Below are 27402 nucleotides of genomic sequence, written 5' to 3' on the forward strand. Positions count from 1 at the left end.
CCTGCACCCGGGTGGCCCCTCTCCAGGCTTCCCACACGCAGTCTCCGTGAGCCTGCTTACCTTTCCGAAATAGAAGGAAAAAACTGGAACGAATTCTCGCATAATCCAGCCCACTGCTCAACCACGTGCGGGGTGCCCCCCGCCATGTCGGGTGCGTTTGCATCATAATTTTAAAGGACTGCCAGAAATGGCCATGTCGTAGTCACTGACTCAATCCCCTGGTCTGGGCACACGGGGTTTTTTCCTACCGTTGTTTGTTTTAAAAGGCAAAATGAGTTCCTTTTTGGAAACTCCCAGCCTCTCTGGAGAGTCTCCTCCAGGTGGTCCGGCTGGAGGAAGCTCTGTGCTCTGAACTTTCCCGGATGAAGACACCACAGCGAGACCCTCACCTAGTGACAGGGACAGGGCCACGTCCCTGCCCTCAGCTCTGCAGCTGGAGCGGGACTGGAGTGGGGCCCCAGCTGGTCCTCGGGGGTCGGCACGGGGGCCGCGTGTGCCCCGTGCCATAGAGACAGGTGACATTCATGCAAACCTTTAGGACTTCATATCCTTAATCTCAAGTACACGCATAACGGTAAGTCATACCCGACCAAGCCAGCTGCCCCAGGTGCTTTGAACTCTGGCGTCCGTCCGTCCGTCCGACAGTCCGTGTGAGTACCTCCCTTGACCCAGGCCTGTGCTGAGCTGCCACCGGCCTGAGTGTGGGGAACACCTTCTCCCTGCCAGGAATGTTGCCCTTTATACATGGTTCTTGGAGGTGCTGGGGTTTCCCAGCGATGCCAGAGAAGGAGAGTGCAGGGGTGCGCACGGACCCACCCTGGGGTAGAAGCCCTCCTGCCGGGGAGGGTGCAGGAGTGCCAGGGCCACACCGAGTGCCCATGCGCATACGACCCATGGAAGGTTCTCGATTGGCTGCGTCTGGAGACCCCCCGGCGTCCGGATTCGGTGGTGGTTCAGGCCGCGTGTTTTCTTAACAGCATTCGCAGATTTGCGGGGCTCGAGCCCCACGATGTAATGAAGCTTTGTTCCTGTCGTCCGAGGCTCAACTCATCCCCGTAGGGCTCCCTTCGCAGAGCCCAGTCATAAAGGAAAGTAGGACAGCAGTCCCCCAAGCGGCAGGAGGGATGTGCCCCTGCTCCCTGTGCCCGCAGCGTGTCCAGCACGTGACCGGAAACCAAGGGGCAGGGTCTCTGGGGGCTTCTTGGTCAGCCCTAAGCCTGCTCGCAGCTGCAGCTTGCACACCCCCACCGACGGGGAGCTCAGCAGCTCCTGTTTGCACAGCCGAGCTTCTGGAAAGATCCTTCTCCACGGCTAGAAACCTGTCCCCCCCCCCCCGACCTTGGGTTCCAGCGCTCTCTGCTGGAACCCCCGAGACATCGAACTCGTCCTCCACCTCAGCCCATCAGGGCCTCGGGATCTCTTGTCCTCCGCCTGGTGTCCCCAGCACCCGCACCGCCAGCGCCCCCGGCCCCCTCGGAGGCCAGGCTGGGCCACGCCCACAGGACCCGCAGGCTGTGTGGCCGCTGCTTCTGCCGGTCCTGTTGCAGCCTTTCTGGTGGGGGTGGGCAGTGTTCAGAAACGAAGATAAGACGTGCCCGTGGCCCCTCGGCCACCACCCAGTGTATCAGTCGCCAGCGTCCTTCCACGTCAGGTGGACGCTGTCCGTGTCTGTCCTGGGCGAGTTGTGGGGCCACTCGGCTGGATAACGTCCCCTCAGCCAGAAACAAGTCATTCCGGTGTGGGCAGCCCCCAGACCCCTGGACGGGGCTGCTCCTGCCAGTGGGGCCGGCAGGGAGGTCCCACAGGGGGCACAGCGGGAAGGGTCTGGGCCACGCTACCACAGCCAGGCAACAGGCGCATTACTGAGCACCTGCTGTATGCCGGCCCTGCTGCGTACCGGCTGTGGGTTCCGCATCTAATTCTGAGGCAGGAGTGTGGGCACGTTGTTTCCTCGTCCCCATTTTTGAGTGGGTGCCCTGAGGTGTGATTGACACGCCGTGAACGGTTTCCAAGTGCAAAGTTCCAGGAGTTTTGAGGAACAGAGAAACCGCGGACTGCTCCGTCCTCCCCGGGCCTGTCCTGCCCTGTATGCGCCCGCCGACGCAGCCCGTCTTCTGTCTCAGAGCGTTACTTAGCTTTCCTACAGTTTTGCACACGTGGGGGAGGCACACAGTGTGTGCTTTTGTCTGTCTTCTGTTGCTCAACGGCGCCATTCTGAGATCAGTCGCGTGGCGTGTGGGGTCCGGCCTGTTGCCTTTTACGTCGGAGTCCTGCAGCTCCAGATGGACCCGCGGTGTTAGCTCATCCCGCCGTCTGTCGTTGGGCCCCGGACGGAGGCGACTCCGTAACTTGCCCAAAATGAAGGGGAGGAGCTGGAGCTTGAAGTATCAAGAAGTTTCTGTATTTCGCTTTCTTGCCACAGAGGGGCCTCCCCTCAGGAGCCCACTTCTGGGTCTGGAGGTGCTCGCCAGGGTGCAGGCAGCCTGGTTGGGGCTCTCGGAGAAGGGGCCGTGCAGCCACAGCGTCCAGAACCCCATCACAGCATCCACGGGTGTGGGGGAAGGCTCGTGGATCCCTGATGAACAACAGACGAGTCCGTTACTGGTCTGAGCAGGTTAAAGCACACACCTGTCGCACTTGGTGGTTTGGCGTTCCGTGCACCGGAGCTGTCCTGCTTCCGGGTGCCCCGTGGTGATTGCGGTGATGCCTGCAGTTGGCACCATGACTGCCAGAATCTTCTGTCGCACCGCTCCGACGGCTGGACCCCCCATCCTGGTGCCCGGCGCCCGACGGCCTTCTCAGCTGTGTGTGCAGCTCTGACACGCAGCCCCGCTCTGTCCGCCGGATCTCCTCCCGAAAGCCCTTACAAATGTGTGGTCTTCTCTAAAGCAACAGGGTGGCGGGAGCCCGCTTTGACCCCATTCTAGAAAACAAAGTCTGTTCAGACGCATTTGCAGCCTTTTTTCTTTGCCTGCACTTCTAGAACCATCCAGGTGCAACGTTGCCACAGAGGCCGAGCTTTGCTCGAGAGCCGGCCACATTGGAGACATTAATACACGGCGGACATCCTTTCCACCTCCAGAGGCCTGAATGGTTCTGTCTGGCATCCGTCCTAAAAGGGGAAAGTCCCAGCAGCCGGTGGGGGAGCTTGGTGCCAGCCGGGAGCCGGAGGGAATGTGCGAGGTGCCGACGGCCCTCCTGTCCAGCCCAGCCGGGCGTCAGGGGCTGGAGGGAGGGCTGGTGCCCCGGGAGGCGGGCCGAGCTCAGGCAAGTTGCGGTCTGTGTGGCAGAGGCAGGGCCCGGACAGTACAGAGGATGGTGTCCGATGTGGAGCTCCCTTTCAGGAGAGCAGCTAAGCGCCCCTGCCACACAGCGGTGCGGAGGCAGGCTGGGTCAGAACCAGCTGTGCTGGGCCCCACTGAAGTCCTTGCCCTGTTTTGGTAAAGTTCTATGGGCACATCTCATCCGTGCTGGATGGTGCACCCATCCTGGGGTTTCCACAAGGGGAGCCCACCTGCCTAAATGCCTCCAGGACCAGACGCAGAATGTGAGCAGCTCCGGGGACCCCTCCTGCCCCCTCCCAGCCACTCAGCCGCCACCCACATCTTTAAACTGGCTCTTTTTCCTGCCCCATGGGCCGGGCTGGATGGGCCCGGGGACTCGCCCACACAGTGTGGACACAGCGTCCCATTTAAATGCCCATGGAGAGTAAGGGGGGTACCAGGCTGGGCGCCTTCAGGCCACTCCTGAGTGACGGTGGTTCCCCAGCCTTCCAGCCCCACCAGACGGCCACCCACCCTTCAGAGCCATCCAGGGTGGACAAGGACTGTGAGCATCCTGTTCTTTCAGACCCATCTTCCTGCCGGGCAGGTTCCTGAAAGCCTCCTGGTCTCTACCCTCAGGCCTCACAGAGTCCCGTGTCGCCAGCTCCGCGGAGACTGGGCCCTTCCTCGGCCTGTCTTCCCCGGGTTCTCGGCTGTCAGAGGAGGGCGCCCGGGGTGCAGGGACGGCAGGTTTCGCAGCCGACTATCTCGACTGTCATCACTGAGACGGGTCAGGGCTCCCGCCGACAGGATCAGAGGAAGATTTTCCTCCAGAAGGTGGAGCGCTGTCTCGGCCGCGGCTGTTCTGTGCGTCAGTGGGCTGTAGACGCACTGTGTCAACACGCAGGCGAGATCACAGATGCATCCTCGCGGGATTGTCCTCCAGCGCTGGCTCTGGGCTCACAAGGTCCCAGGGAGGGGAGAGGCCAGTGATCCAGGCGGGGGCTCGCTGTGTGCGGGCAGCGCAGTGGGAGCCCCTGCGCCACCTTCCATGTCCCCCAGATCACCAGACACGGAGACTGCGTGGTCAGGAGGGGAGACCCCTCGTCTGGGGAGCTGGCCATTTGCACAGGTGGGAAGGGGCTTGTGTGTGGTGCCTGCCATTCTGACCGCCATCCCCAACACACACAGGCTCCGCTGGGCCTCCCCGCAAGCACACGGAGTAACTGAACACGAGAACGTGAGCTCCATCGGGAAACACAAAAGTACCGTCGTGTCCCCGACCAGCAGGGACGGCGGGCTGGGGCGTCTGGCAGCAAGTCAGCAAACAGGGCCACAGGAGACGCACGCTCTGTGAATGACTCGTGTTTGCTGAGATTTGAGTCACATACTGTAAAATTCGCCATTTTTTTTTGGCAACCAAACGACCAAGCCATTTTATTCTTCTTCTTTAAGAAATGTGTGTATACGTGGTGGTTAAATCGAGTTATATTTGCCCTGCTTTATTTTTTTATGAAACGCATCATCTGAAGTGTGCAATTCCGTGGTTCCTAGTACATTCGTGACGGGCCACATCACTACCAGTTCCAGGACGTTCTCCTCATTCATGCTGAGAATGCCTTTTCCAGCCACTGAGCACTGACTCTAGAATTTCAGTAGATGCCAGTGTGAGATCCTAACGCTAGCTCCCAGCCGTGCGGCCACAGGCAGCTCAGCCCCCTCGCTGGGCCTCGGCGCTCTGTACCACAGGGTGCAGCCACTTGTGAGATTCGGTGTGGGAAAGTGGGTGGGCCCAGCCCGTCGGACGGACGGTGCGGACGGGGGCACAGCCCAGACTCACGGTATGGACAGGGGCCGGCCCTGATGGACGGTGTGGATGGGGGCCCAGCCCAGGACTGATGGATGGTGTGGATGGGGGCCCAGCCCAGACTGATGGACAGTGTGGACGGGGGCCCAGCCCAGACGGACAGACGGTGTGGACGGGGTCCCGGCCCAGACAGACGGTGTGGACGGAGGCCTGGCCCACTGGACGTACAGTGTGGACAGTGTCCCAGCCCAGACAGATGGTGTAGATGGGGGCCCGGCCCAGGACGGACATGTGTGGAGGGTCCCGGCCCATCGGACGGACGGTGTGGACGGGGGCCTTGCCCGTTGGACAGATGGTGTGGACAGTGTCCCGGCCCAGACAGATGGTGTAGATGGGGGCCTGGCCCTGATGGACAGTGTGGACGGGGGCCCAGCCCAGACGGACAGACGGTGTGGACGGGGTCCCGGCTCATCGGACGGACGGTGTGGACGGGGGCCGGCCCAGGACGGACATGTGGGGAGGGTCCTGACCCATCGGACGGACGGTGCGGACGGGGGCCGGCCCAGACCGACGGTGTGGACGAGGGCCCGGCCCATCGGACGGACGGTGTGGACGGGGGCCCAGCCCAGATGGATGGACGGTGCGGACGGGGGCCGGCCCAGGATGGACATGTGGGGAGGGTCCTGGCCCATCGGACGGACGGTGCAGACAGGAGCTGGCCCAGACGGACAGACGGTGTGGACGGGGTCCCGGCCCAGACGGACGGTGTGGACGGAGGCCTGGCCCATTGGACGTACAGTGTGGACAGTGTCCCGGCCCAGACAGATGGTGTAGATGGGGGCCCGGCCCTGGACGGACATGTGTGGAGGGTCCCGGCCCATCGGACGGACGGTGTGGACGGGGGCCTTGCCCGTTGGACAGATGGTGTGGACAGTGTCCCGGCCCAGACAGATGGTGTAGATGGGGGCCTGGCCCTGATGGACAGTGTGGACGGGGGCCCAGCCCAGACGGACAGACGGTGTGGACGGGGTCCCGGCTCATCGGACGGACGGTGTGGACGGGGGCCGGCCCAGGACGGACATGTGGGGAGGGTCCTGACCCATCGGACGGACGGTGCGGACGGGGGCCGGCCCAGACCGACGGTGTGGACGAGGGCCCGGCCCATCGGACGGACGGTGTGGACGGGGGCCCAGCCCAGATGGATGGACGGTGCGGACGGGGGCCGGCCCAGGATGGACATGTGGGGAGGGTCCTGGCCCATCGGACGGACGGTGCAGACAGGAGCTGGCCCAGACGGACAGACGGTGTGGACGGGGTCCCGGCCCAGACGGACGGTGTGGACGGAGGCCTGGCCCACTGGACGTACAGTGTGGACAGTGTCCCGGCCCAGACAGATGGTGTAGATGGGGGCCCGGCCCAGGACGGACATGTGTGGAGGGTCCCGGCCCATCGGACGGACGGTGTGGACGGGGGCCTTGCCCGTTGGACAGATGGTGTGGACAGTGTCCCGGCCCAGACAGATGGTGTAGATGGGGGCCTGGCCCTGATGGACAGTGTGGACGGGGGCCCAGCCCAGACGGACAGACGGTGTGGACGGGGTCCCGGCTCATCGGACGGACGGTGTGGACGGGGGCCGGCCCAGGACGGACATGTGGGGAGGGTCCTGACCCATCGGACGGACGGTGCGGACGGGGGCCGGCCCAGACCGACGGTGTGGACGAGGGCCCGGCCCATCGGACGGACGGTGTGGACGGGGGCCCAGCCCAGATGGATGGACGGTGCGGACGGGGGCCGGCCCAGGATGGACATGTGGGGAGGGTCCTGGCCCATCGGACGGACGGTGCAGACAGGAGCTGGCCCAGACGGACAGACGGTGTGGACGGGGTCCCGGCCCAGACGGACGGTGTGGACGGAGGCCTGGCCCACTGGACGTACAGTGTGGACAGTGTCCCGGCCCAGACAGATGGTGTAGATGGGGGCCCGGCCCAGGACGGACATGTGTGGAGGGTCCCGGCCCATCGGACGGACGGTGTGGACGGGGGCCTTGCCCGTTGGACAGATGGTGTGGACAGTGTCCCGGCCCAGACAGATGGTGTAGATGGGGGCCTGGCCCTGATGGACAGTGTGGACGGGGGCCCAGCCCAGACGGACAGACGGTGTGGACGGGGTCCCGGCTCATCGGACGGACGGTGTGGACGGGGGCCGGCCCAGGACGGACATGTGGGGAGGGTCCTGACCCATCGGACGGACGGTGCGGACGGGGGCCGGCCCAGACCGACGGTGTGGACGAGGGCCCGGCCCATCGGACGGACGGTGTGGACGGGGGCCCAGCCCAGATGGATGGACGGTGCGGACGGGGGCCGGCCCAGGATGGACATGTGGGGAGGGTCCTGGCCCATCGGACGGACGGTGCAGACAGGAGCTGGCCCAGACGGACAGACGGTGTGGACGGGGTCCCGGCCCAGACGGACGGTGTGGACGGAGGCCTGGCCCACTGGACGTACAGTGTGGACAGTGTCCCGGCCCAGACAGATGGTGTAGATGGGGGCCCGGCCCAGGACGGACATGTGTGGAGGGTCCCGGCCCATCGGACGGACGGTGTGGACGGGGGCCTTGCCCGTTGGACAGATGGTGTGGACAGTGTCCCGGCCCAGACAGATGGTGTAGATGGGGGCCTGGCCCTGATGGACAGTGTGGACGGGGGCCCAGCCCAGACGGACAGACGGTGTGGACGGGGTCCCGGCTCATCGGACGGACGGTGTGGACGGGGGCCGGCCCAGGACGGACATGTGGGGAGGGTCCTGACCCATCGGACGGACGGTGCGGACGGGGGCCGGCCCAGACCGACGGTGTGGACGAGGGCCCGGCCCATCGGACGGACGGTGTGGACGGGGGCCCAGCCCAGATGGATGGACGGTGCGGACGGGGGCCGGCCCAGGATGGACATGTGGGGAGGGTCCTGGCCCATCGGACGGACGGTGCAGACAGGAGCTGGCCCAGACGGACAGACGGTGTGGACGGGGTCCCGGCCCAGACGGACGGTGTGGACGGAGGCCTGGCCCACTGGACGTACAGTGTGGACAGTGTCCCGGCCCAGACAGATGGTGTAGATGGGGGCCCGGCCCAGGACGGACATGTGTGGAGGGTCCCGGCCCATCGGACGGACGGTGTGGACGGGGGCCTTGCCCGTTGGACAGATGGTGTGGACAGTGTCCCGGCCCAGACAGATGGTGTAGATGGGGGCCTGGCCCTGATGGACAGTGTGGACGGGGGCCCAGCCCAGACGGACAGACGGTGTGGACGGGGTCCCGGCTCATCGGACGGACGGTGTGGACGGGGGCCGGCCCAGGACGGACATGTGGGGAGGGTCCTGACCCATCGGACGGACGGTGCGGACGGGGGCCGGCCCAGACCGACGGTGTGGACGAGGGCCCGGCCCATCGGACGGACGGTGTGGACGGGGGCCCAGCCCAGATGGATGGACGGTGCGGACGGGGGCCGGCCCAGGATGGACATGTGGGGAGGGTCCTGGCCCATCGGACGGACGGTGCAGACAGGAGCTGGCCCAGAGACGGACGGTGTGGACGGGGGCCCAGCCCAGATGGATGGACGGTGCGGACGGGGGCCGGCCCAGGACGGACATGTGGGGAGGGTCCTGGCCCATCGGACGGACGGTGCAGACGGGAGCTGGCCCAGACGGACAGACGGTGTGGACGGGGTCCCGGCCCAGACGGACGGTGTGGACGGAGGCCTGGCCCATTGGACGTACAGTGTGGACAGTGTCCCGGCCCAGACAGATGGTGTAGATGGGGGCCCGGCCCTGATGGACAGTGTGGACGGGGGCCCAGCCCAGACGGACGGTGTGGAGGGTCCCGGCCCATCGGACGGTGCGGACGGGTCCCAGCCCAGGACGGGCGTGTGGGGAGGGCTGGCGTGGAGGGTGCTGCTCTCGCTCACTAGCTGCCCGTCGCCCACCAGCCAACAACATCTGCTTCTACGGCGAGTGTTCCTACTACTGCTCCACGGAGCATGCCCTGTGCGGGAAGCCGGACCAGATAGAGGGCTCGCTGGCAGCCTTCCTGCCGGACCTGTCCCTGGCCAAGAGGAAGACGTGGCGGAACCCCTGGCGGCGTTCGTACCACAAGCGCAGGAAGGCAGAGTGAGTGTGGGGCGGGCACAGCACACGCGGGGCCACATCCTCCTTCCATCGCGGGGTCTGAGGGGCTTCTGCCCACTGTGCTTGGGGGCCTCAGGCCTGCCGACGGCCGCAGGGCGTAAGGAGTATCAGGGAGAGAGGCACGGCAGGCTCTGCCGGCCCCCGGTGTGGGCAAGACCACCCCTGCGTGGACAGACGGCCGGGAGGGCTTCCTAACTCTGAGAACCGGATGCGCCCCCCGCAGGGCTGCTGGCCGGCCCACTGCAGACCAGAAACGGCCTCTCGGGGTCAGAACTCTGCTCTCACTCCTTGCCCTTCTCGTCCCTCATGCAAAAGAGACGGCCGTGAAGGGGTCTCTGGGAGTTGGTGTTTCCTCACAGTGACCCTCCAGAAACCTGGCATCTGGGGCTCACGGCGGCCTCCAGACAGGGCGTGATCCCCTCCCAGCCCCATACTCCCGTTAATGCAGCCTCAGCCAGCAGCACTGTTCCGTGGTGACCCGTCTCTGCACCCCTGTCCTCGCCGCAGTAATCCTGCTGTGCTGAGCTGGTTTGGGCCTCCCTGTCCTCTCACATGGGCTCCCCTGCAGGTGGGAAGTGGACCCCGACTACTGTGAGGAGGTGAAGCAGACACCCCCCTATGACAGCAGCCACCGCGTCCTGGACATCATGGACATGACCATTTTTGACTTCCTCATGGGTACGTCGGCAGCGCTGGCCTGCACCGGGAGCCCCGCCTGCCTCTGACCCCGCTGCAGCCGAGCGCCTGCTCTGCTCTGTGGCTTTGGTGCAGGGTCAGGCGTGGGGAGCGGGCACAGCCCTGAGTTCTCAGCTTGCTTCTCTCCACAGGGAACATGGACCGCCATCACTACGAGACCTTCGAGAAGTTCGGGAACGAGACGTTTATCATCCACTTAGACAATGGGAGAGGGTGAGCCGTGTTCTTGCTCTTCAGACCTGGGAGGACCGGGCTCCGGGGACACTGTGTGTGTTGCAGGGCGCTGGCCCCTGGCCCCCAGCTCCCGTCGGCAGGAAGCCCCTAGAGTGTTCCACTTCCTGGTCCTCAGGGCCCCCTGGGTGCTGGGTCCTGTTACGTCCTCGTGTTGCCCTGGGGAAACTGAGGCCCGGAGAGTCGGCTTGCCCGGAAGGGCAGGGCTGTGGGGCGCACTTGACCCCTCACCTGGTCACGTGGGACTGGCTAGCTGGGACAAGCGGCCCTCCCTGCCCCACAAAGAGGGTCTGTGGACACTGCTGGCTGGCCCCTGGGCAGTGCCAGGCCAGCTAGGAGAGCCGTGTGCCCGGTGTGCATGCAGGGACATGGGTGTGCATTCAGGGCCTGCTGTTCCTACATGGTTAACACCGCTGTGCTCAGATGCCCCGATGTGCACCTGCATAGTTGATGTGCAGGGACCACGGATTCCCAGCTGCAGAAGACAGCGCTGTGGCTGGACCCTGCCTCAGACCCGCACCCATGAGCTTGTGCTCAGCACAGCAGCCAGGACACCGGGCTGTGTTCAGGGGCTTCCCTCATCCCAGACCCTGTGTCTGGAGCTGGGGACAGCAGGGACCAGGCCACACTGCCAGGGCGCTGGGTACATGGTACTGGGATGCTGGGGACACGGTGCCAGGGTCAGTGCCAGGGCTGCTGGGAACATGGTGCCAGGGCGCTGGGGACACAGTGCCAAGGCTGCTGGGGACACAGTACCAGGGGTGCTGGGGACACACTGCCAGGGTGCTGGGGGCACGGTGCCAAGAGTGCTGGGGACACAAAGCCAGGGTGCTAGGGACATGGTGCCAAGGTGTTGGGGACACACAGCCCGGGCACGGGGGACAGCAGGGACCAGGCCACACTGCCAGGGTGCTGGGGACACGGTGCCAGAGTGCTGGAGACAGAGCCAGGGTGCTGGGGACGCACTGCCAGGGCGCTGGAGACACAGTACCAGGGGTGCTGGGGACACGGTGCCGGGGTGCTGGGGACACACAGCCCGGGCACGGGGGACAGCAGGGACCAGGCCACACTGCAGGGTCTGGGGGACACCCTGCGCAGTGTCCGTGGCGCTCCAGCAGGACACACGCGGGGCGCTGCTCGCTGCAGGCTGGGGTCCCCCTTGTGCCGAGTTGCAGGCGCTCCCTGCCGCACAGCGCACCCTCAGCAATCCTGCGTTTCTCCGGCAGGTTTGGGAAATACTCCCATGACGAGCTGTCCATTCTGGTGCCTTTACAGCAGTGCTGCAGGTATGGCCCCCCTGCCCCCCTGGGAGCCCCAGCCCAGCCACAGATCGGGCAGAGTCCCCAGGCCCTGCCAGCCGTGACACCGAGGGGAAGGCGACCCCCAAGCCCCACTCCCACAGCACGGCAGCAAGCAGCCCCGCACGCGAGCCTGAGCAGTGTGAGCTCCGGCTCCACAGCCCCTCCTGGCCCACGGCTCACACCAGCCGTAATGGCTGGTCTTACAAGTGAAGACACCGATGCCCCCAGCACTCCGTGCCACTTGCTGCAACCCCCTGTGGGGCTTTAGGGTTGGGGCAGAGCCAGCTGCGCCCTCCCTGGGGCAGGCGTGTGGAGCTGAGCTGGGCTCCATCTCCCGGACGCGTAGGCCGTCCCTCCCGTGCTGTGTCTGCTGGAGGATCAGGTCCCCACAGTCACCGCCAGGCCTCACACGACCGCCTGCTCTGCCAGGCAGGACCCTCACTGTGGCGCCGAGAGGCAGGGGCCGGAGCAGGCCGGGCACCGGCCTGGGACCACCACCAACTTAGAGCTGGCCGCCCCTGTCCCCAGTTCCCGAGGCGGGGGCCTGAGCTCTCTGTCCCCGCAGGGTCAGGAAGTCCACCTACCTCCGGCTGCAGCTTCTGGCCAAGGAGGAGTACCGGCTGAGCCTGCTGATGGCCGAGTCCCTGCGCGAGGACCGGGTGGCCCCCATCCTGTACCAGCCGCACCTGGAGGCCCTGGACCGGCGGCTGCGTATCGTGCTGCAGGCCATCAGGGACTGCGTGGAGAAGGACGGGCCCCACAGCGTGGTGGAGGACGACCTGGGCCCCGAGCACAGAGTGCCCCCCAGCAGGTAGTGACCGAGAGCCGCCGGCCTGCCGTGGAGGAGGGACACGCGCGTCCACGCTGTGAATTCAGTGATTTCAGCCACACACGGGGCTCTCCTGGAGTCTGGGAACGGCGGGAATGGGAGGTCCTTCGGCAGTGGGTCCGACACGACTCGCTGTGTTCGCGTGCGAGAGCAGAGAAGGTTGGGGAGGGGGTGCTCGGAGCTCATGGACGAGGCGGCCTGGCGGCGGGGGCGACCCACCCTTTTTGTACGGAAAGGAAGCCTTTATTTACTATTTTGTATTTATACGTGGTGTCCATGTATATAAATAGAGAGGGACACCCATGCAGACCCCAGACCACCTACAAATGCGCACACGGGGGCCGCGCCCCTGCGGCTGGACTCCCGCCACATGCGCACACTCTGGACCCTACTTGGAACAGGCTCCCATCTCTCCTCCCTCTTGGGGGCCTGGCAGCCACATGGCTGGCAATCTCGGCTCGGGGCACCGGGGCTCCCGATGGCGTCTCGGCCGGTCGACAGACTCCCGTTTCCAGAGCAACATCAGCGACCACGTCTTCGTTTCTCAGAGCCGCCCAGCAGCACCCGGGGTTTCCCTGGCGGCCGAGGGTGCCGCCAGTCTTCTGACTTTGCTTTGACAGTTGCTGTAAATACGTCACACGGGCCCCTCCGAGGGCCTCGACAGCAGGCTTCATTTTGCAGCGTTTTTGTGGAAAAGTTTGCAATGTGGTAAAAGTGCAATAAAACTAGAGCAAATGTACGTTGGGGTCCGTGTCCCCCACGTCCCGAGCTCCGCTGCCGCCCACCCACCCGCCACAGACATGAGGCCTGGAGCTGGGCGTAGCCACGGCTCAGATTTTGAGGTGCCACAGGCTGTCTGGGGCCGTGGCTGGGAAGCAGGAGGCGGGACGCAAGCCACCCACTGTCCCACTCCTGGTGTGGCAGGCGCCGACGGAGCTGGGTCGGGGTCCCCGAAGACACGGGCCAGTCCCGGAGGGTAGCATCATGTCTACACAGCCCTGGCACCAGTGGGCACACCGGGTTTGCCCAGTGGATCTGGGACAGGTCCACCCTGCTGGCCACGGGGCCTGAATCCTCCTCTGGGAGCCCTGCCTGGAGGGTCCCCAAGACTGTCGCCTGCATGGGGCGCAGTGTGGACACAGGGCACCATGACAGGCCAGCCCCAGGGCTGCCAAGAGGAGGATGCTGCTGAGGGCTGACCTAAAGCCTGGAGAATCCCCGGGAGCAGAGAGCTCTGGGGTTCGGAGCCCCTCCGCTGCCCCAGGACCGTGGCTTTCCGTGAGCCTGGCACCTTGCAAAGCCGCCAACATAAGTTATTACTGGTCTCTAAAGCAAGACTGCAAGGTCGAGTTTTCCTCGTTTCACAGGTGGGGACACTGAGGCTCAGCGAGGGGCTGACGCTCGGCGCAGAAGTCAGTCCAGGTTTCCAGAATGGCCAAGCCGTTGGCTACAGGGTGGGAGGCCTCCCCTCCGTCCCTGAACCCCACCTGGGGCTGCACTCAGTAGGGCGCACACAGAACTACAGAAGAACCTCAGACTACAAAGGAAGTACATGAGGGGGCGATAAAGTGGCCCCCAAAGCTGCCCCCTCCAGTATCCCTCCTGGCACTGGCTTCCCGCCCAGCACTCCCCCAGTGATCCCACTGGCCAAGTCGTCCCTGCCCCTTCGTGCCAGTGGCTGGCACCTGTGAACCCCTGGCCCCACCGGCCACCCCTCCCTGGTCTCCCGCTGTGCCCCTGTCCCTGCTGAGTGGGGAGGAGATGAGTGCCGGGAGGAGGGCCTGTTGTGGTCCCGCAAGAGTGAGCAGCCAGCCCCCTCCCTCCTCCCAGGCTGCCAAGAGAGAACAGGGTGTCAGAGGCTGGTCTTGCTGCTCCCTCCAGGCCCCTGGTCCATTCGCCACTGGTCCAGTGGAGCTTGCTGGGAGCTGCCGTAGGCAGGCTGCAGGGCCCGCTGGCGATCCCAACGGACATCACTGGAGGTTTGCAGGGCAGTGAGTGTGACACACGGCCAACTCATGTATGGCTCCAAACAACAGGGACAGTGAAGGGACAAAGGAACCGGAGACAGAGGGCAGGGCCCCATACACACACGTCCCCCCTAGTTCCTGGGTTGAGGCCTGACCCCCAGTGTGGTGCATTAGGAGATGGGCCTTTAAGGAGGAGATTCGGGTTGAGTGAGGTCAAGAGGTGGGGCCCAATCCCCTAGAACTGGGGTCCTTGTAGGAGGAGGAAGCGACACTGCACATCTCTCCCTGCCCTTGCAGAGGACGGGCCACGCGGGGACGGGCCATGTGGGGACAGGCCATGTGGGGGCGGGCAGGAGACCTCACCAGGAGCAGCCCTGCACCTGCTCTTTGGAGTCCAGGCGTGCAGGGCTCTGAAACAGCCTCGGTGGCACAGTAGGAATCCATGTTTGGTCTTTTCCCGTGGGTCCCAGCACAGAACTCCCAGGTTTTTGGGGCTGCCTGAGCAAAGACAGGAGGAAAGTGGGGGGAGGCCAGTCACGGGGTGGCAGGAAGAGCACCGTAAGCAAGGGCGCGGTTGTCACCCCGACGCGCGCGCGTGGGAGCCTGTCTCTAGGACCTGGAGGCACGGGTCCCCTCCTCGGGTCCCCTCCTCCTCCACAGCAGGACACACCCTTACACACTGAGGTTCCCTTTGTCGATGCAAACGTCCCGCACAAAAGGGTGACTTCTACCCCGTGTCTGCTGTTTCTCAAAATAACCAGCTTAGAATAACCCTTATGCCAAAGGGGCACATTTTGGGGTGACATAATCTGCCACCCTTCAAGAGCCAGACAGCATGACGAGGACACTAGAACCTGCAGTTTTGCTGAGGAAAGGCCAGCGCGGGGCTGTGCAGTGGGCCCCAGAGACCTCCGTGTGGACCCGGGCTCCGTGCACACACAGCCTGGAACGTGGGGGTTCACAGAGAGCAGGAGGCCAGTGAGTTGAACATTACTGAGGAGGCGTGGGGCTGGGATTCTCGCTGAGGCAGGCCAGGGCCCCCAGACACCACCGGGAGGTGGAGGAGGGGGATGGGATCGAACATCAAGGGCGGGCGGGCTCTCATAAACCGACCTAAAAGGGTTCTTGCTAAAATTGGCCCATGCAAAGCTAACATGGAGGTCCAAAGGCTAGTCGGGAGGAAGGCAGGTCAGGGAGAACGGACACCCTCGTCACCCCCAGCACACGGGGCCTGACAACGGGGATATGATGGGCAGCGATGCTGGAAGCCACAGCGGGGCAGAGTGATGTCCTCATGGCCACCGAGGAGCCCCCTGGCCCTGGGTGAGGACACAGAGGGCGCTGTGGAAGTGCTGCCAGGGAGAAAGTGGAGAAAGAGGGAAAGCCGGAAGAGGGGGGGACCCCAGCCAGGTGAAGGAGGGGCATCTGTGCCACCCCAGAGCAGTGGGCAGAGCGTGGCACGGAGGCCGTGGCCAGGAAGACACGGAACGAAGAGGAACCAGCTCTGTCTGCAAAAAGGGTGATGAGCCCCTGCCAGGAACCGGGCAGACAGGAAATGCCGTTCTGTCCAAAGGATCAGCCCCGCAGGAGAGGAGCATAATTACGAGAACCCATGACTCAGCTCCGTGCCGTGTTCACAGACAGAATCAACGTGGTTTCTCCAAAGAAAGAAGAGGTGTCGTAACTGAGTCAGGTGGAGTGGGGGGAGGGAGGGGGAGGCCGTCTGGGAGCTAATCCTCTCCTGCGGGCAGACCGGCAGACTTGATAGGCATTGGAAAGTTTAACCCCTGCCTGTCCGTCAGAAGCACAGAGGTCATGTAGGAGCGGGCAAGAACACCCCCAGGGGAACGTGGAATGTGGTTTCTTGGGGACACCGTGATGGGAGCAGGACGGGAGGGGGGCTGCTGCTCTTCGCACCCCGATCTTGCTGTTTTTAAGGCCTCACAAGGTGCGTTCCCCACAGTGACTTTGTCACGAGTTCGAGTTCAGCATGCAAGTGAAGACGCAGGGCAGGAGGGGGTCAGAGCCTGGGCTGTGGCCCAGCCAGGCTGCAGGACCACCACCACCCCACCCCGAGAGAAATCCCCGCCCAACTACACCCATTTAAGGCTGTCACACTGAGGCCCAGACCAGAGAAATGACTTTCCTGAGTCCAACACCGTGAGCGGGGGTGTTTGGGGCCGGGACCTGCCTGACGTCTACGCAGGAGACCTCTCGCTCTGTCTTCAAATCAAACCAAACTGTCCCCTGACACACCCACAGCTGCAGAGAGAGAACACGGACCCAACACCCAGACCAGCCCACCCCCGGGGCTCCAGTGAAACCTTGAGGGGGGGGCCAGTCCCAAACAAAGAGAAGAAAAGAGGGCTTTCCATTAAAGCAAGTCTGCTCTCCCGGGACCCCTACCCAGCCCGCCTGGTCCACAACCCAGACAGCGTTTCACCAGAGGTGCCTGGGGGAAAGTGCGGGCAAGAGCTCAAAACAATACCACTCCCAGTATGCCTGGGAAATTATTCTGGAGACTAGAGGGGCGGAGGGCCTGGCAGGAGGGAGGCAGCCCCTGCCTGAGGCTGCAGGCTCTGGGCTCAGACCACTGCCCAAAGTAAAGTAAGTACAAACAAACGAGCGTAGGCACCCCCGCCCCTGCGGCCGCAGGGGCACAATGTGCAGTGGGGCTTCAACAGGGCAGGTGCGTGGGCACCCCTTATTTCCCAGCCCCCTCCCCAGAAGTCTGAGGTGCTCAAAGGACAAGGGACACCCCCAGGGCCCAAGAGAAGGATGCCAGAGGCGCCTCGTGGACCACAGGCCCCCCGGGTGCGCCCGTGACTCCCCACCACCTGGGAGCGAGCTGAGTGCACAGACCGCTGGGGCCACAGCCTCAAAGGCCAAGCGCCCAGGCACCGATCACAGGCTCCCAGGTCGTCCAGCCACAGTGCCTCACCCAAGCCGCTTCCACCTGTCCCTCAGATCACAGACTCACCCTCACATACCACCCCCCCAAATCCTGAGCAGTGTAAAACTCATGGGCTCGTCACCACACCCCACCCAGAGGGACTTCACAGTAGAGGCAAGCAGAGAAGGTCTCAGGCGGCCTCTGCCGGGGTGAGTGCTGTGGCCAGTGCTGAAGGAAGACAGGGGAGCAGAATCCCAAAGCCCCCTCATGGGGAGGAGCGCCCCATGCGCCCGGAGGGGCTCTCGCTCTTCTTGGAGCTGGCATTTGGAAGGAAGCGTTTGGAGCTGGCTGGGACTTGCCCACCCGGGACCTGGGAACAGTGTCCACGCTGTCTCGGAGGGGTGAGCACAGCTCCTGGCCTGGCGGTTTTAACAGGGCAAGCGGGGTGAAGCCGTGAAAGAGGTCAGCGGCTGGCGGGTTCCAGCGGGGTGCACACTGGTGCCTCGGCCGGGATCAGGCCAGGTTGCTGTGCCCACCCGAGGCCCCTGGGGCGGCCACCCCTGTGGGTCCTAGGGCTCTAGGAGGCAACCTCTCTTCACCTCGCTGACTGCTGTAGCCAGACATGTCCTGTGGCCACCATCATCTGGGAAAGGCTCCCGGGGCGGGGGGGGAAAAGCAAGACTCACTCCTCAGGGTGCAATGACCAGAGCCCCATGGTCCTCAGGAGTAGAATCCAGGCCCTTGAAGCAGAGGGGACATGGGGACCCTCAGCTGCCCAGCACGCGGGTCCCTCCGTCAGGCAGGCCATCGTCAGGCAAGCCCCAACCAGGCCAGCCAGTCCTGTGTCCCGGGCTTGAGTGGCCCCAGGCAGAGGGCCCATCAGAATCTCTCCTCACTGTCACACCAGGATTGGCACATTGCCTGTCATTCAAAAACCACCCGGAATGGATGGGTCATTCTTCAAAGGCAATGGAGCGGAGGCTCTGTGCACCAGGAAACACGTACAGACACAGAAGACGCTTGGAGCTCACGGGGATGGCAGCGGAGGTTGCAAAGGCATGACCGCCGCGGTGCCACAGGGCTTTTGCACGGCTGGCCAGCCAGAAGCTCTCCGCCCACACCAACCATATTTTGTTAATTCCTATTCTGAGCGCTGCTCGAGCATTCCAGCAGCGGAGGGCAGTCTCCTGGTGCTTCTCCTGGCCATCTCAGTATATCCCGTCTGCTTTCTGAGATCTGCTTCCCCGCTAGGCTGGGAGCAACGTGAGGACGGGGCACTTGCCACTCTGCCTGGCTCCTGGCACGTGGTAAGTCCTCACTGAGCCCTGCCGATGAGCGACGTGGCGCGGTTCAGTCCCTGCCACCTCCCCACTTGTCTCGCGCACTGAACTTAACATTCCCCGCCGGCACCTCCCTTCCCCACCCCGAGCCCTGGCAGCCAGCTGGCCGGGTCTATGCCCGGGTCCTTGTCAGCACGGTGCTCCGGCACTGGCTGATTCTGCACCCCATGCTGTCCCGCCGCTGGGGGCGAGGGTTCCCACTTCCCACGGTAGCAGCAGCCCCCACGTGGGTCCCCTGTGGTCCATGTCTCCTGGTAATCACACCCCTGCTAACCCCCAGCGTCGCACCCAGGCTGGTCTCCGAAGCCGGTAGAAACACAGGTTCCTGTCAAAACTAAGTCACAGAAGACCCCGGGCCTCTGCCTCTCCTTCCGTCAGCTCTCCTGTGCAGGGCAAGTTACCTGCCTTGCTGGGAGCGGCTCGATGGAGAGGCCCATGTGCGTAGGACTGGAGGCCCCCTCGCCAGCAGCTGGCACCAGCACTCGAGGCATGTGGGAGGCTGTCGGAGCGGGAGCCTTCAGACGACACACCCCTGGCCCCTGGCCGCATGCTAACTGCAGCCTCATGAGACGGCCTGAGCTGGAATCAGTCAGCTCGGCCGCACCCAAATTCAACTCTCAGAAAGCCTGCAGGACAGCAGACGTCTGTGGTTGGCTCAAGCCACTAAGTTCGGAGAGCCTTGTTAGGCAGCATAGACAACAAAGTGCACGGTGTCAGGACTTTTATATGAACCGCAAGAACATCTCCATCTGTTCACAGTCGCTCAAAGCTCACCTGTTAGGAGCAGTGGGTCACCCTGACTCCACCTCTGTGTCTTAGCTATCCCCATTTCTAGTGAGCTACTGCACCAGTCCTTGCAGTGAGCAGAACACAGGACAGTTTGCTCTCCTGTGTTGTTCGTGCTGACAGACTGTGCACTCTGCCACATGCCTGCTGCCTTGAGAGGCGGGCCTTCCTTTCACTAGACCCTTGGCTCCGCTGCGTCATGTGGCTTGAGCAGGGCTGACCTTGCTTCCAGACAGCAGGCCCGGCCTTTCCAGCGTGCGAGCTGTAATCCCCTGGCTGCAGTGGTCGAGGGACAGAGGTGACCCTCGCCGGGCCAGTGGGCAGTGACACGAGGCACTTGCTGAGCTGCCACAGAGGGGATCTCCGTGGGCAGGAGCGAGTGTGAGGCAGGGACGGCGTGCAAGGGGGCAGCTCGCCCGCCCCACTAGGGGGCAGGACTTACGTAATTAGCTTTGTTCTTTCTTAGGCTGTTCAGCACACTAAGGTGTAGGGTTCTGGAAAGACATTTTTAAACCTTTGTGCGTGCCCCATTTTGCTTCTGATTTTAACAGAGCAATGATTCTCGCCAAGAAGAATTCCCAAGACACTAATCGCCTCCATTTATGTTGGCGGCACACTCCACCATGGCGTTCAGGAGCTTATTCTAACACCTGCGATGTTGGTTTGGAAAAGCGACATTGATGTGATTTTTATATTTCTTCTTTATTCTCTCCATGCATCGCTCATGGAAGGTTTGGGGCAAAAGAACCAAGTCTCCCCTCCCGGCTCCAAGGGAGCTCCAGCAACACCACTTGGGAAAGAGCAGGACCCTCCCTGCGTGGGGGCTGTCGTGTGCTCGCCGCGCTGGAGAGCTGCTCATGAGGTCCGGAACCTCAGCTCTGCCAGCCGCAGGGCACGCGCTAGCTCGAAGGCCTCTGCGCATTAAGGTGTGTGTCTGATTTTTAGGAAACTTGGCATTAATGGGTCTATAAGCACAAATTAGGAGACGATTATCCACATAAAGGGGTTCCTGAAATAATTCACACTTAAAATATGACTTATGAACGAGTTCTGATACGGTCAGTGTCCTGTAACTTTAAACACCACACTCTTGAAGAATATTCTGTGTTAGCCGTTTCTCAAACGGTTCCCACCTCCTGAAATCGAAACAGTATGTCCCAGCATGTGAACAGAGGCTGCTTCTGAACAACAGAATTTCGGGTGATTTCTATTTTTATACCTTTCTCTGTTCTATACGCCTTATGTAACAAACGCAACCTTTGATTAAAAAACACAGCAGCGTCCGAGCCAGCTGTGCCTTGGGTCACAGAGAGCGTGTGAAGGCCCCTATGTCCTCTGCCTGCCCCCATCCTCCTTCCCTCTGCTCCAAACACAAGGTCGAATTTGGTGTTTCTCAAGACCATGATTTTATCTTTGCCATTTACAGGAGTGTCACGGCCAGCACAGGTCACGGCTCCACGTTTCACACCCACGAGTGGCGCACGTCCCTGCTCTGGGTCGGCCGGTGAGACCGACTGGCTGATTTCCCGCGGGTGCTGGCCGCCCCGCCTCCTGGCCGCACATTCCAACACTGGGAGTCGCTGTCACCTTCCTGGAGGGGTCTGGGTTCGAATCTTCGCCGCACCACACACAAGTGGTGTGACACGGGTGAGACCTTGCCGACCGCGAAGAACCAGGAGGGTCTGACTCGAGAGATTGTCCCGAGAAGCGAACTAGTCGATATAAGTAAAAAAGTCTTAGAACACGGCTGACTCCGTTTGCTGCTGCCGCCACCATATTTGGTAGTATTTCAAGGACATTTTTGGCTAAAAACCAGAGAAGCCTTCCTTCTCGCTGTCAGACCCCACATTAATAAGTTAATTTTAAAGTCAAATCAGTGTTTTAGAGCACTAAGAAACCAAAACTCGTTAGGAGGGTTTCCTAACCAACCGATCAACCGGTACTTTCGTTAAACCGAGTGAACGGTGTGCAGGTCCCACCCTTTCACGCTTTAGATGCTCGCGCGCCCATCCCCTGCGACCTCACCGGGAAAGTCCAGGGCGGGATCTACCAAACCTCCGTGGGGGTGAGGGACCCGGCCTGCACTCCCCTCCCCGGTGGCCTGACCAGACTGTCCCCTGCTGCTGCCCCCTCCTCCGCTGCCGGGGCGCTGGCCTCTCCGGGGGGCCGTGCACCCTCCTGCCCGCCCGTGCCTGGCTCCAGCAGCATAGCCCGTCACCCGCCCACGTGCCACGCCTGCCCTGGGTAAGCAGGTGCTGAGGCCGCAGACGACCTGTTTGTGGCCCCGACACCTCGGTTCTCTGACCGCCCAGGAAGAGCCGTGATCGGGCAGTTTGGTCTCACTGCCGTGAGGCTGTCGTCTCACTGCCCTTGCCTTGACCCAGAGCTGCGCGCTGACATCAGGTGGTGGGTGGACCCACTAAGTGTGTGACGACTGATTTACACAGCAGCAGAAACGGTGATCCTATTACATATCATATGTATGCTGGAGACACACCATCCTGACAGAAATTAAAATTGGGGTCCCTAGTGGCTCAGTCAATCAAGCGTCCGACTCGGTTTCAGGTCATGATCTCAGTCTGCTTGTCTCTCTCCCTCTGCCCCTACCCTACCCTCTCTCCCTCTGCCCCTACCCTACCCTCCGGAATAAATAAATAAAATCTTTAAAAAAAATTAAGATTCTATGGCCGGTTCTCTCCCCAGAGGTCACCACTGTGGTTAATTTAGCGTGCCCCCTTCCATGGCCTTTTGCAAGGGCCGCAAAAGGCACTACTGATGCCCTGACTATGCCACGGGCCCGCTCACCTAGAGCTGTTGACAGGCGGCATGGGCTCATACAGAAAGAACGCAGAACAGCCCTGACACACAGAAATCGCTCAGAAAACGTTCCCTGTGACTCCTGGGAGCGTGCACGCATGCACGGACCCAAACCAGGTAGATGGCCATGTTGGAGTCGGCGCTCTGCGGCTGGCGTCGGACAGAAGGCCCAGCTACTGCTCTGAGGCCTGCTCTCCGCGGTCGTGGCTCCTGCCGCTTCGCAGCTCAGCTGGGCTCCTCGTCCTCCGGCTGGGTTTCAAAGCAGCCGGCAGGTGCCTGGGGAGCTTTCCTCGTGGAGGTCCTGGGTGCAAAGGGAGCTCCCAGGGATCAGCCAGAACCGGACCGTGGCCCAGGCCCCCTGTGAGCTCTCAGGCCCGTCGGCCCTGTAGGTGACCTGGCTTGCACCCTCAAACACAGACTCCAGCCGAAGCAGCGATCCCGTCGCCTGTGTCTGCCGATTTTATACAAGAAGCGGGATTCCACCAGGGGTGTTACATCACGGGGTCTGGGACCAAATTCCCATCCCAAGCAAAGGAGCCCAGCTGGCAGCTCGGAGGGAAGGTGGCCTCCACGTCACGTTGTTAGGACATGAAGCGTTTTCCATCAGTCCCGGAAGTGACACGTGGGAGAGAACATGGTTTTTGGTAAAGAGAGCTCTTAATCAGAGGTGGTTTCAGACTTGGGCTCTGATCTTCACCAGCTGCGGGACGCAGGGCCGGGGATTTCTGTCTGTTTCTCCACGGGCTGGTCAAGGGATGGGCCAGCTCACACGGATGTGTGCCAGGCATGACCCGGGCCTCGAGGTGATGGCTCCCTTGAGAGGGAAGTCTCTGGGCTACTCCAGCTCAGGGTTCCCCTCCTTGTGAGGTTCAGGTTGGGGGGGCACTGGAGCGACTCACCGTGGTGTGGAGGCTGGAGTGAAGTAGCCGTGCTGTCTCCTGCTTGACCGTCATCTGTGTGGCAAAGGCTTCAGGGTCCTTCCCGTAGCCCCAGTGCACAGGGTCCCCGGAGGCTGGCTGGCCTCACTGGCCAGGACAGAGTTCCAGGCCCATCACGTCCGCTCCCACTGCGTCTGCCTGACAGTGTGGCTCCTGGGACGGCAGCCTTAGATCCCAGGCTCTCCGAGAAGGCACGTGGAGCTTAACAGAAGCCCGTGGACAGGAGGACGAGGACAAGAACAGGAGCTGGCAGAGAAAACCCCAGCTGAGCGGAGGTGATGGGGTTCTCTCTTCGGCCCAGACTGCTCTGCCTCAAATCTCATTCTCGCGGCATGGCATCTCGCATCTCCAAGACCACTGCAGGATTGCTTAATTCAACTTTTTATTTTGAGATAATTGTAGGTTCCATGCAGTTGTAAGAAATAAGACAGAGGTCCCATGTCCCCTTTTCCCAGTCCCCCCGCATGGCGACATCTTGCAAAACTCTAACACAACCCACAACCAAGACCTTGACGTTGACGCAGCGCACGCAGAGCCTGGCAAGGCCGCAAGGGCCCCCCGCTTTGCCCTGTTATCGCTGCAGTCTCTTCCCTCCTGCCTGTGCCTCCTCTGAACCCCTGGAAACCACTCATCTGTTCTCCATTTTATCGTTGTCTTCTCAAGAATGTCTAAACGGCAACGTGTGGTGTGTTACGCTGGAGGCTGGCCCTCGTGCTTAGCTGGAGGTCCATCCAGGCTGTTCCTGCATCACGGCTCCGTCGCTTTGCATTGCTGACGCGTCCCATGGCATAGAGGGGACCGAAGCTTGCTGAGCCGTTTCCTGCGAAGGTCGTCTGGGTGAGCTCCACTCCCGGACATGACCAGAGACGCTGCTGTGAGCACGTGGGCACAGGTGTGCACGTGACTTCAACTTTCCATTTCTTGGGGATACATGCCCCAAAGTGCAATCTCTGGTTAGCACTGCGGTCACATGTTTAGTTTTTAAAGAAACTGCCAAAATGGTTGCAAGAGGGGCTGTACCTTTTGATGTTCCCACAGTCCAGCAAGTGTAATTTTGACATCTGACCAAGCGGACACCATGGAGCCATTGAATGTGCTTGAGCCCCAGTGTGCTTCCCCAACGGCAGGGGGCAGCATCAAGCCCTGACCGGGCCAACGGGCTGGAGTGCACACAGGTCATTTCTGAGCTAAAGGTCCTGCTTCGAAGGGAGAATTTTCTGGAAAAAGACTGCCCAGGCTTCCTGGCCTCAGGCAGATTCACAGACATGGGTCAGTTCAGAATTCTGCAGATTATTCATGGAAATGCCTTCGGTGGCACGTGCACTGTGAAACACACTCCCCCCCATGCCCTGCCCAGCAAGATCCCACCTCATTCTTTTTCCTAAAATTCCCAGACCTTGTCTTCTCTTCGGCATGTATCTACCCATACAAGGAATCACAGCTTTGGAGCTCAAAGGGACTGGTAAAGTCATGGCTAAGCCGTCAACTGTGCTCCCAGGACTGAAAGGTCTGTGCCCCAGGCACTCAGGGGCTCCCTTACAGAGCTGGCTCCTGAGCCCCTTACTGGGACCTGGAAGAGGCACCCTTCTGGGCAGTGAGAGACAGTGCTGTGGGGATGCAGGGCCTTAGAGGAAATGCTGCTGGACCCTTTGTCCCTGACCGGGCTCTGATCCAGTGCTCCAGGCAGGGACACGCCAGCTGGGCCCAAACTGTCTTGCCTGGACCCTGCTGCTCTGGAGCAGGAGGTGGGGCCAAGGCCGGCCAGTGGAGGAGGCGACAGTCCTGGCCCTGTCTGCGGCCTGGCTCATGGCTCTGTTCTGGCAACCCAAGAGTCCGCTCTGGGATCCCGGTGCAGGGAAGAACCTAGTATCTCGATGTGCGCCCTGGGCGCACAGACCGGGGAGCTCCGAGGAAATATCTGCCAGGGCAAGGAACCCACGAGGAGCCCCAGCTCTGGCTCCGGGGCTGGGGGTGGGAGGGATACCCAGTGACTCTGCCTCGAAATCTGGGGCCCGCGCAGGGAGTGCGGCAATGCGCACCGGGGCTGGCGCGGGAGGCAGGGGTGGCGCCCCGCCCGTCGGACCACCCAGCGCGCCATTCCCTCCTCCCTCGGTCCTCGGGCGGTCAGAGGGTCACCAAGAGCCCCGCTTGGCTCCCCTCAGCAGCTTTACTGGTGGCTGGGGCCTCCCCCGCGCTGGGATTGGATGCGAGAGAACGGGGTGGATGCGGGCGGGGGACCCCAGAAGCCCAGGTTCCCAGCTCGGGCGTAGAGCAGCCCGCAGTGCAGACGCTGCTGGCCCGCGCCCGGAAGGACTTCAGCAAAGACCTGGAGGGCTGGCGGGCGGCGCGGAGGAGGCGGCAACAGCAGCGGTGGGCCCCGCGGGCGCTGGGTGCGCCAAGATGTTTGACAGCTCGCAGTATCCCTACAATTGCTTCAATTACGACGCTGAAGACTACCCAGCCGGCAGCTCCGACGAGGAGAAGCGGCTCACGCGGCCCGCGTACAGGTGACCGCGGGGTGCGTGGTAGGAGCCTGGGGGCCAGGGACCCTCCCTGTCAAGGCTCTGCCTGGGACGGAGGGAGGGCTTTCTTCTCCGGAGGGCAGGGGGCGGGGGTGGGGGGGGATTCAGAGAAGGGACACGTTCGTCTGCATGTTCTCTCAACCTCCCTGAGGAAACTCCCAAGTGTGAAGACGAGCTTCGTGGGTTTGGGCAGAAGCGGGGAGTGGGGAACTCCAGTTTTCGCGCTCCCAAACAGCGCCTTCCCGCCTGCACCGCCCACATACCACGGAGCCCTGGGGGCGGAGGAGCCGCGTGCTCCTGGAGGGGCCCCTGGCGCCGGGAAGGCCTGGATGGAGGGGATTCCAGACGCCTGGCGGCGTCCCCTCCTCCGCCCCGCGTGGCCCGATGCGCCCCTATTTGCAGCTACATCGCGCTGATCGCCATGGCCATTCAGCAGAGCCCCTCGGGCAGGGTGACCCTGTCTGGCATCTACGACTTCATCATGCGCAAGTTCCCCTACTACCGAGCCAACCAGCGCGCCTGGCAGAACTCCATCCGCCACAACCTGTCCCTCAACAGCTGCTTCGTCAAGGTGAGCCCCCGCCCCGCCCGCCACCCCCCTCCCCGGAATGGCCCCTGAGTGTCCCAAGCTTGGGGGCTCCTGGGCCAAGTCATCCCCGGTTGGGGGTGGGGGCGAGTTTTGCAGCAGCAGCAGCTGGAAAGTTCGTTTTTGGCAAATTGGGGAGCCTCCAATTTGCTCCATGAGCAACGCCAGGCACCGCAAGGACAGGGACCTATCCAGCGCTTGCCCTGGAGTCCTAAGTGAGCCCAGATGCAGAGAGGGGTGGGCGGGAGCGCACCGGAAGCCAGTCCCTCGCGGAGCCCCTCTCCCTCCCACAGGTGCCCCGGACCGAGGGCCACGAGAAGGGCAAGGGCAACTACTGGACGTTCGCGGGCGGCTGCGAGTCGCTGCTGGACCTCTTCGAGAATGGCAACTACCGGCGGAGGCGGCGGCGCCGTGGCCCCAAGCGCGAGGGGGCGGAGCAGGAGCGCGCGGGGGGCGCGGAGGGGCCTCCGGGGCCGCCTGAGCCGGCCCCCCACCGCCAGCCCGCGGCCCTGGGGAAGGAGGAGCCCAGGGGCATCAAGTTCAGCATTGACTACATCCTGTCCTCGCCCGACCCTTTTCCGGGGCTCAAGTGTCCCTACCGCCCGCAGGAGGGCAGAAACCCCCAGCCAGAGACCCAGCCAATGGACCTCCACCTTTGGACAATATGAGGCGCGGCGGGCACCCAGTCTGGGGTCTTCCAGGCGACTTCAGCCCCACCTCGAGCCAAGAAGCAAGGTTTTGCCACATCCTACTAACTTCCACTGACTCGTGCTCCGCACCGAAAACCACCCTGGGCTGGACAGACAGGTCAGTCTTCTGGCTTCATCCTTCAGAAAAAGTTCCCCTGAAAAAAGACCCATGGGGTCCTGCTTGCCTGAAGCGTTTGCTCTGAATTCACCAAATAATCCTTCTCTGAGGAACAGGAACACAGGTTCAGGGCCACATTCACTTAGACCCAAGGTCCCATTCCATCCCTCTGTCATCTGAGAATTTGCTGCATGGACCGCCACACCCTGGAAGGCTCCAGTGCGCTCAGTATACAGTTGGCGAAGTGGGTGAGCATCTCCCCCTGAGCTGAAAGTGATACTGATGAAGTGTGAACAGTGACCCCGTGAACGTCGCCCCAAGGTGTATGCCTGTGGCCCTGTGATGGATGATGTGATCTAAGATGTAAGTGCGTCTTGTGCTGTGTGTGGACAGAAAACTCCATGATTGCTTGAGAAATCCTGTGCACCTTTTTATGCAGGAA

The 27402-nt window shown here is 62.6% G+C and overlaps 3 protein-coding genes across 4 annotated transcripts in view; all 3 read left to right on the forward strand.

The window, feature by feature from the left end:
- The window catches only part of FAM20C (FAM20C golgi associated secretory pathway kinase), a 33804-nt gene extending 20761 nt beyond the window's left edge, over positions 1 to 13043 (forward strand). For both annotated transcript variants that reach the window (XM_019810245.2, XM_034669620.1), the window contains exons 4-8: positions 9049 to 9229; positions 9816 to 9925; positions 10075 to 10156; positions 11401 to 11460; positions 12041 to 13043. In XM_019810245.2, coding sequence (XP_019665804.2) covers positions 9049 to 9229; positions 9816 to 9925; positions 10075 to 10156; positions 11401 to 11460; positions 12041 to 12290 — 683 coding nt within the window. In that variant the 3' untranslated portion in view covers positions 12291 to 13043. The remainder of the gene's footprint in view (positions 1 to 9048; positions 9230 to 9815; positions 9926 to 10074; positions 10157 to 11400; positions 11461 to 12040) is intronic.
- On the forward strand, positions 3 to 8616 carry LOC117804098 (spidroin-2-like). Its single transcript, XM_034669619.1, has 2 exons — positions 3 to 5133; positions 5169 to 8616. The coding sequence occupies exon 2, from the start codon at positions 5175 to 5177 to the stop codon at positions 6471 to 6473; it is 1299 nt and encodes a 432-aa protein (XP_034525510.1). The 5' UTR covers positions 3 to 5133; positions 5169 to 5174; the 3' UTR covers positions 6474 to 8616.
- A 12402-nt stretch (positions 13044 to 25445) lies between the features above and the next one.
- On the forward strand, positions 25446 to 26821 carry FOXL3 (forkhead box L3). The gene is made up of 3 exons (XM_034669519.1): positions 25446 to 25552; positions 25970 to 26138; positions 26447 to 26821. Exons 1-3 carry the CDS (start codon positions 25446 to 25448, stop codon positions 26819 to 26821), a joined length of 651 nt encoding a protein of 216 aa, XP_034525410.1.
- The last annotated feature ends 581 nt before the right edge of the window (positions 26822 to 27402 follow it).

This window comes from Ailuropoda melanoleuca, chromosome 10 (assembly GCF_002007445.2).
Source record: "Ailuropoda melanoleuca isolate Jingjing chromosome 10, ASM200744v2, whole genome shotgun sequence".
NCBI lineage: Eukaryota > Metazoa > Chordata > Mammalia > Carnivora > Ursidae > Ailuropoda > Ailuropoda melanoleuca.

Excerpts from the sequence above, each read along its gene's own strand:
- LOC117804098 (XM_034669619.1), top strand. The coding sequence starts at position 5,175 with ATGGGGGCCCAGCCCAGACTGATGGACAGTGTGGACGGGGGCCCAGCC.
- FOXL3 (XM_034669519.1), top strand. The coding sequence starts at position 25,446 with ATGTTTGACAGCTCGCAGTATCCCTACAATTGCTTCAATTACGACGCT. Across the intron at positions 25,553-25,969 it reads CTCACGCGGCCCGCGTACAG|CTACATCGCGCTGATCGCCA; the intron begins GTGACCGCGGGG and ends CCCTATTTGCAG. Across the intron at positions 26,139-26,446 it reads TCAACAGCTGCTTCGTCAAG|GTGCCCCGGACCGAGGGCCA; the intron begins GTGAGCCCCCGC and ends TCCCTCCCACAG.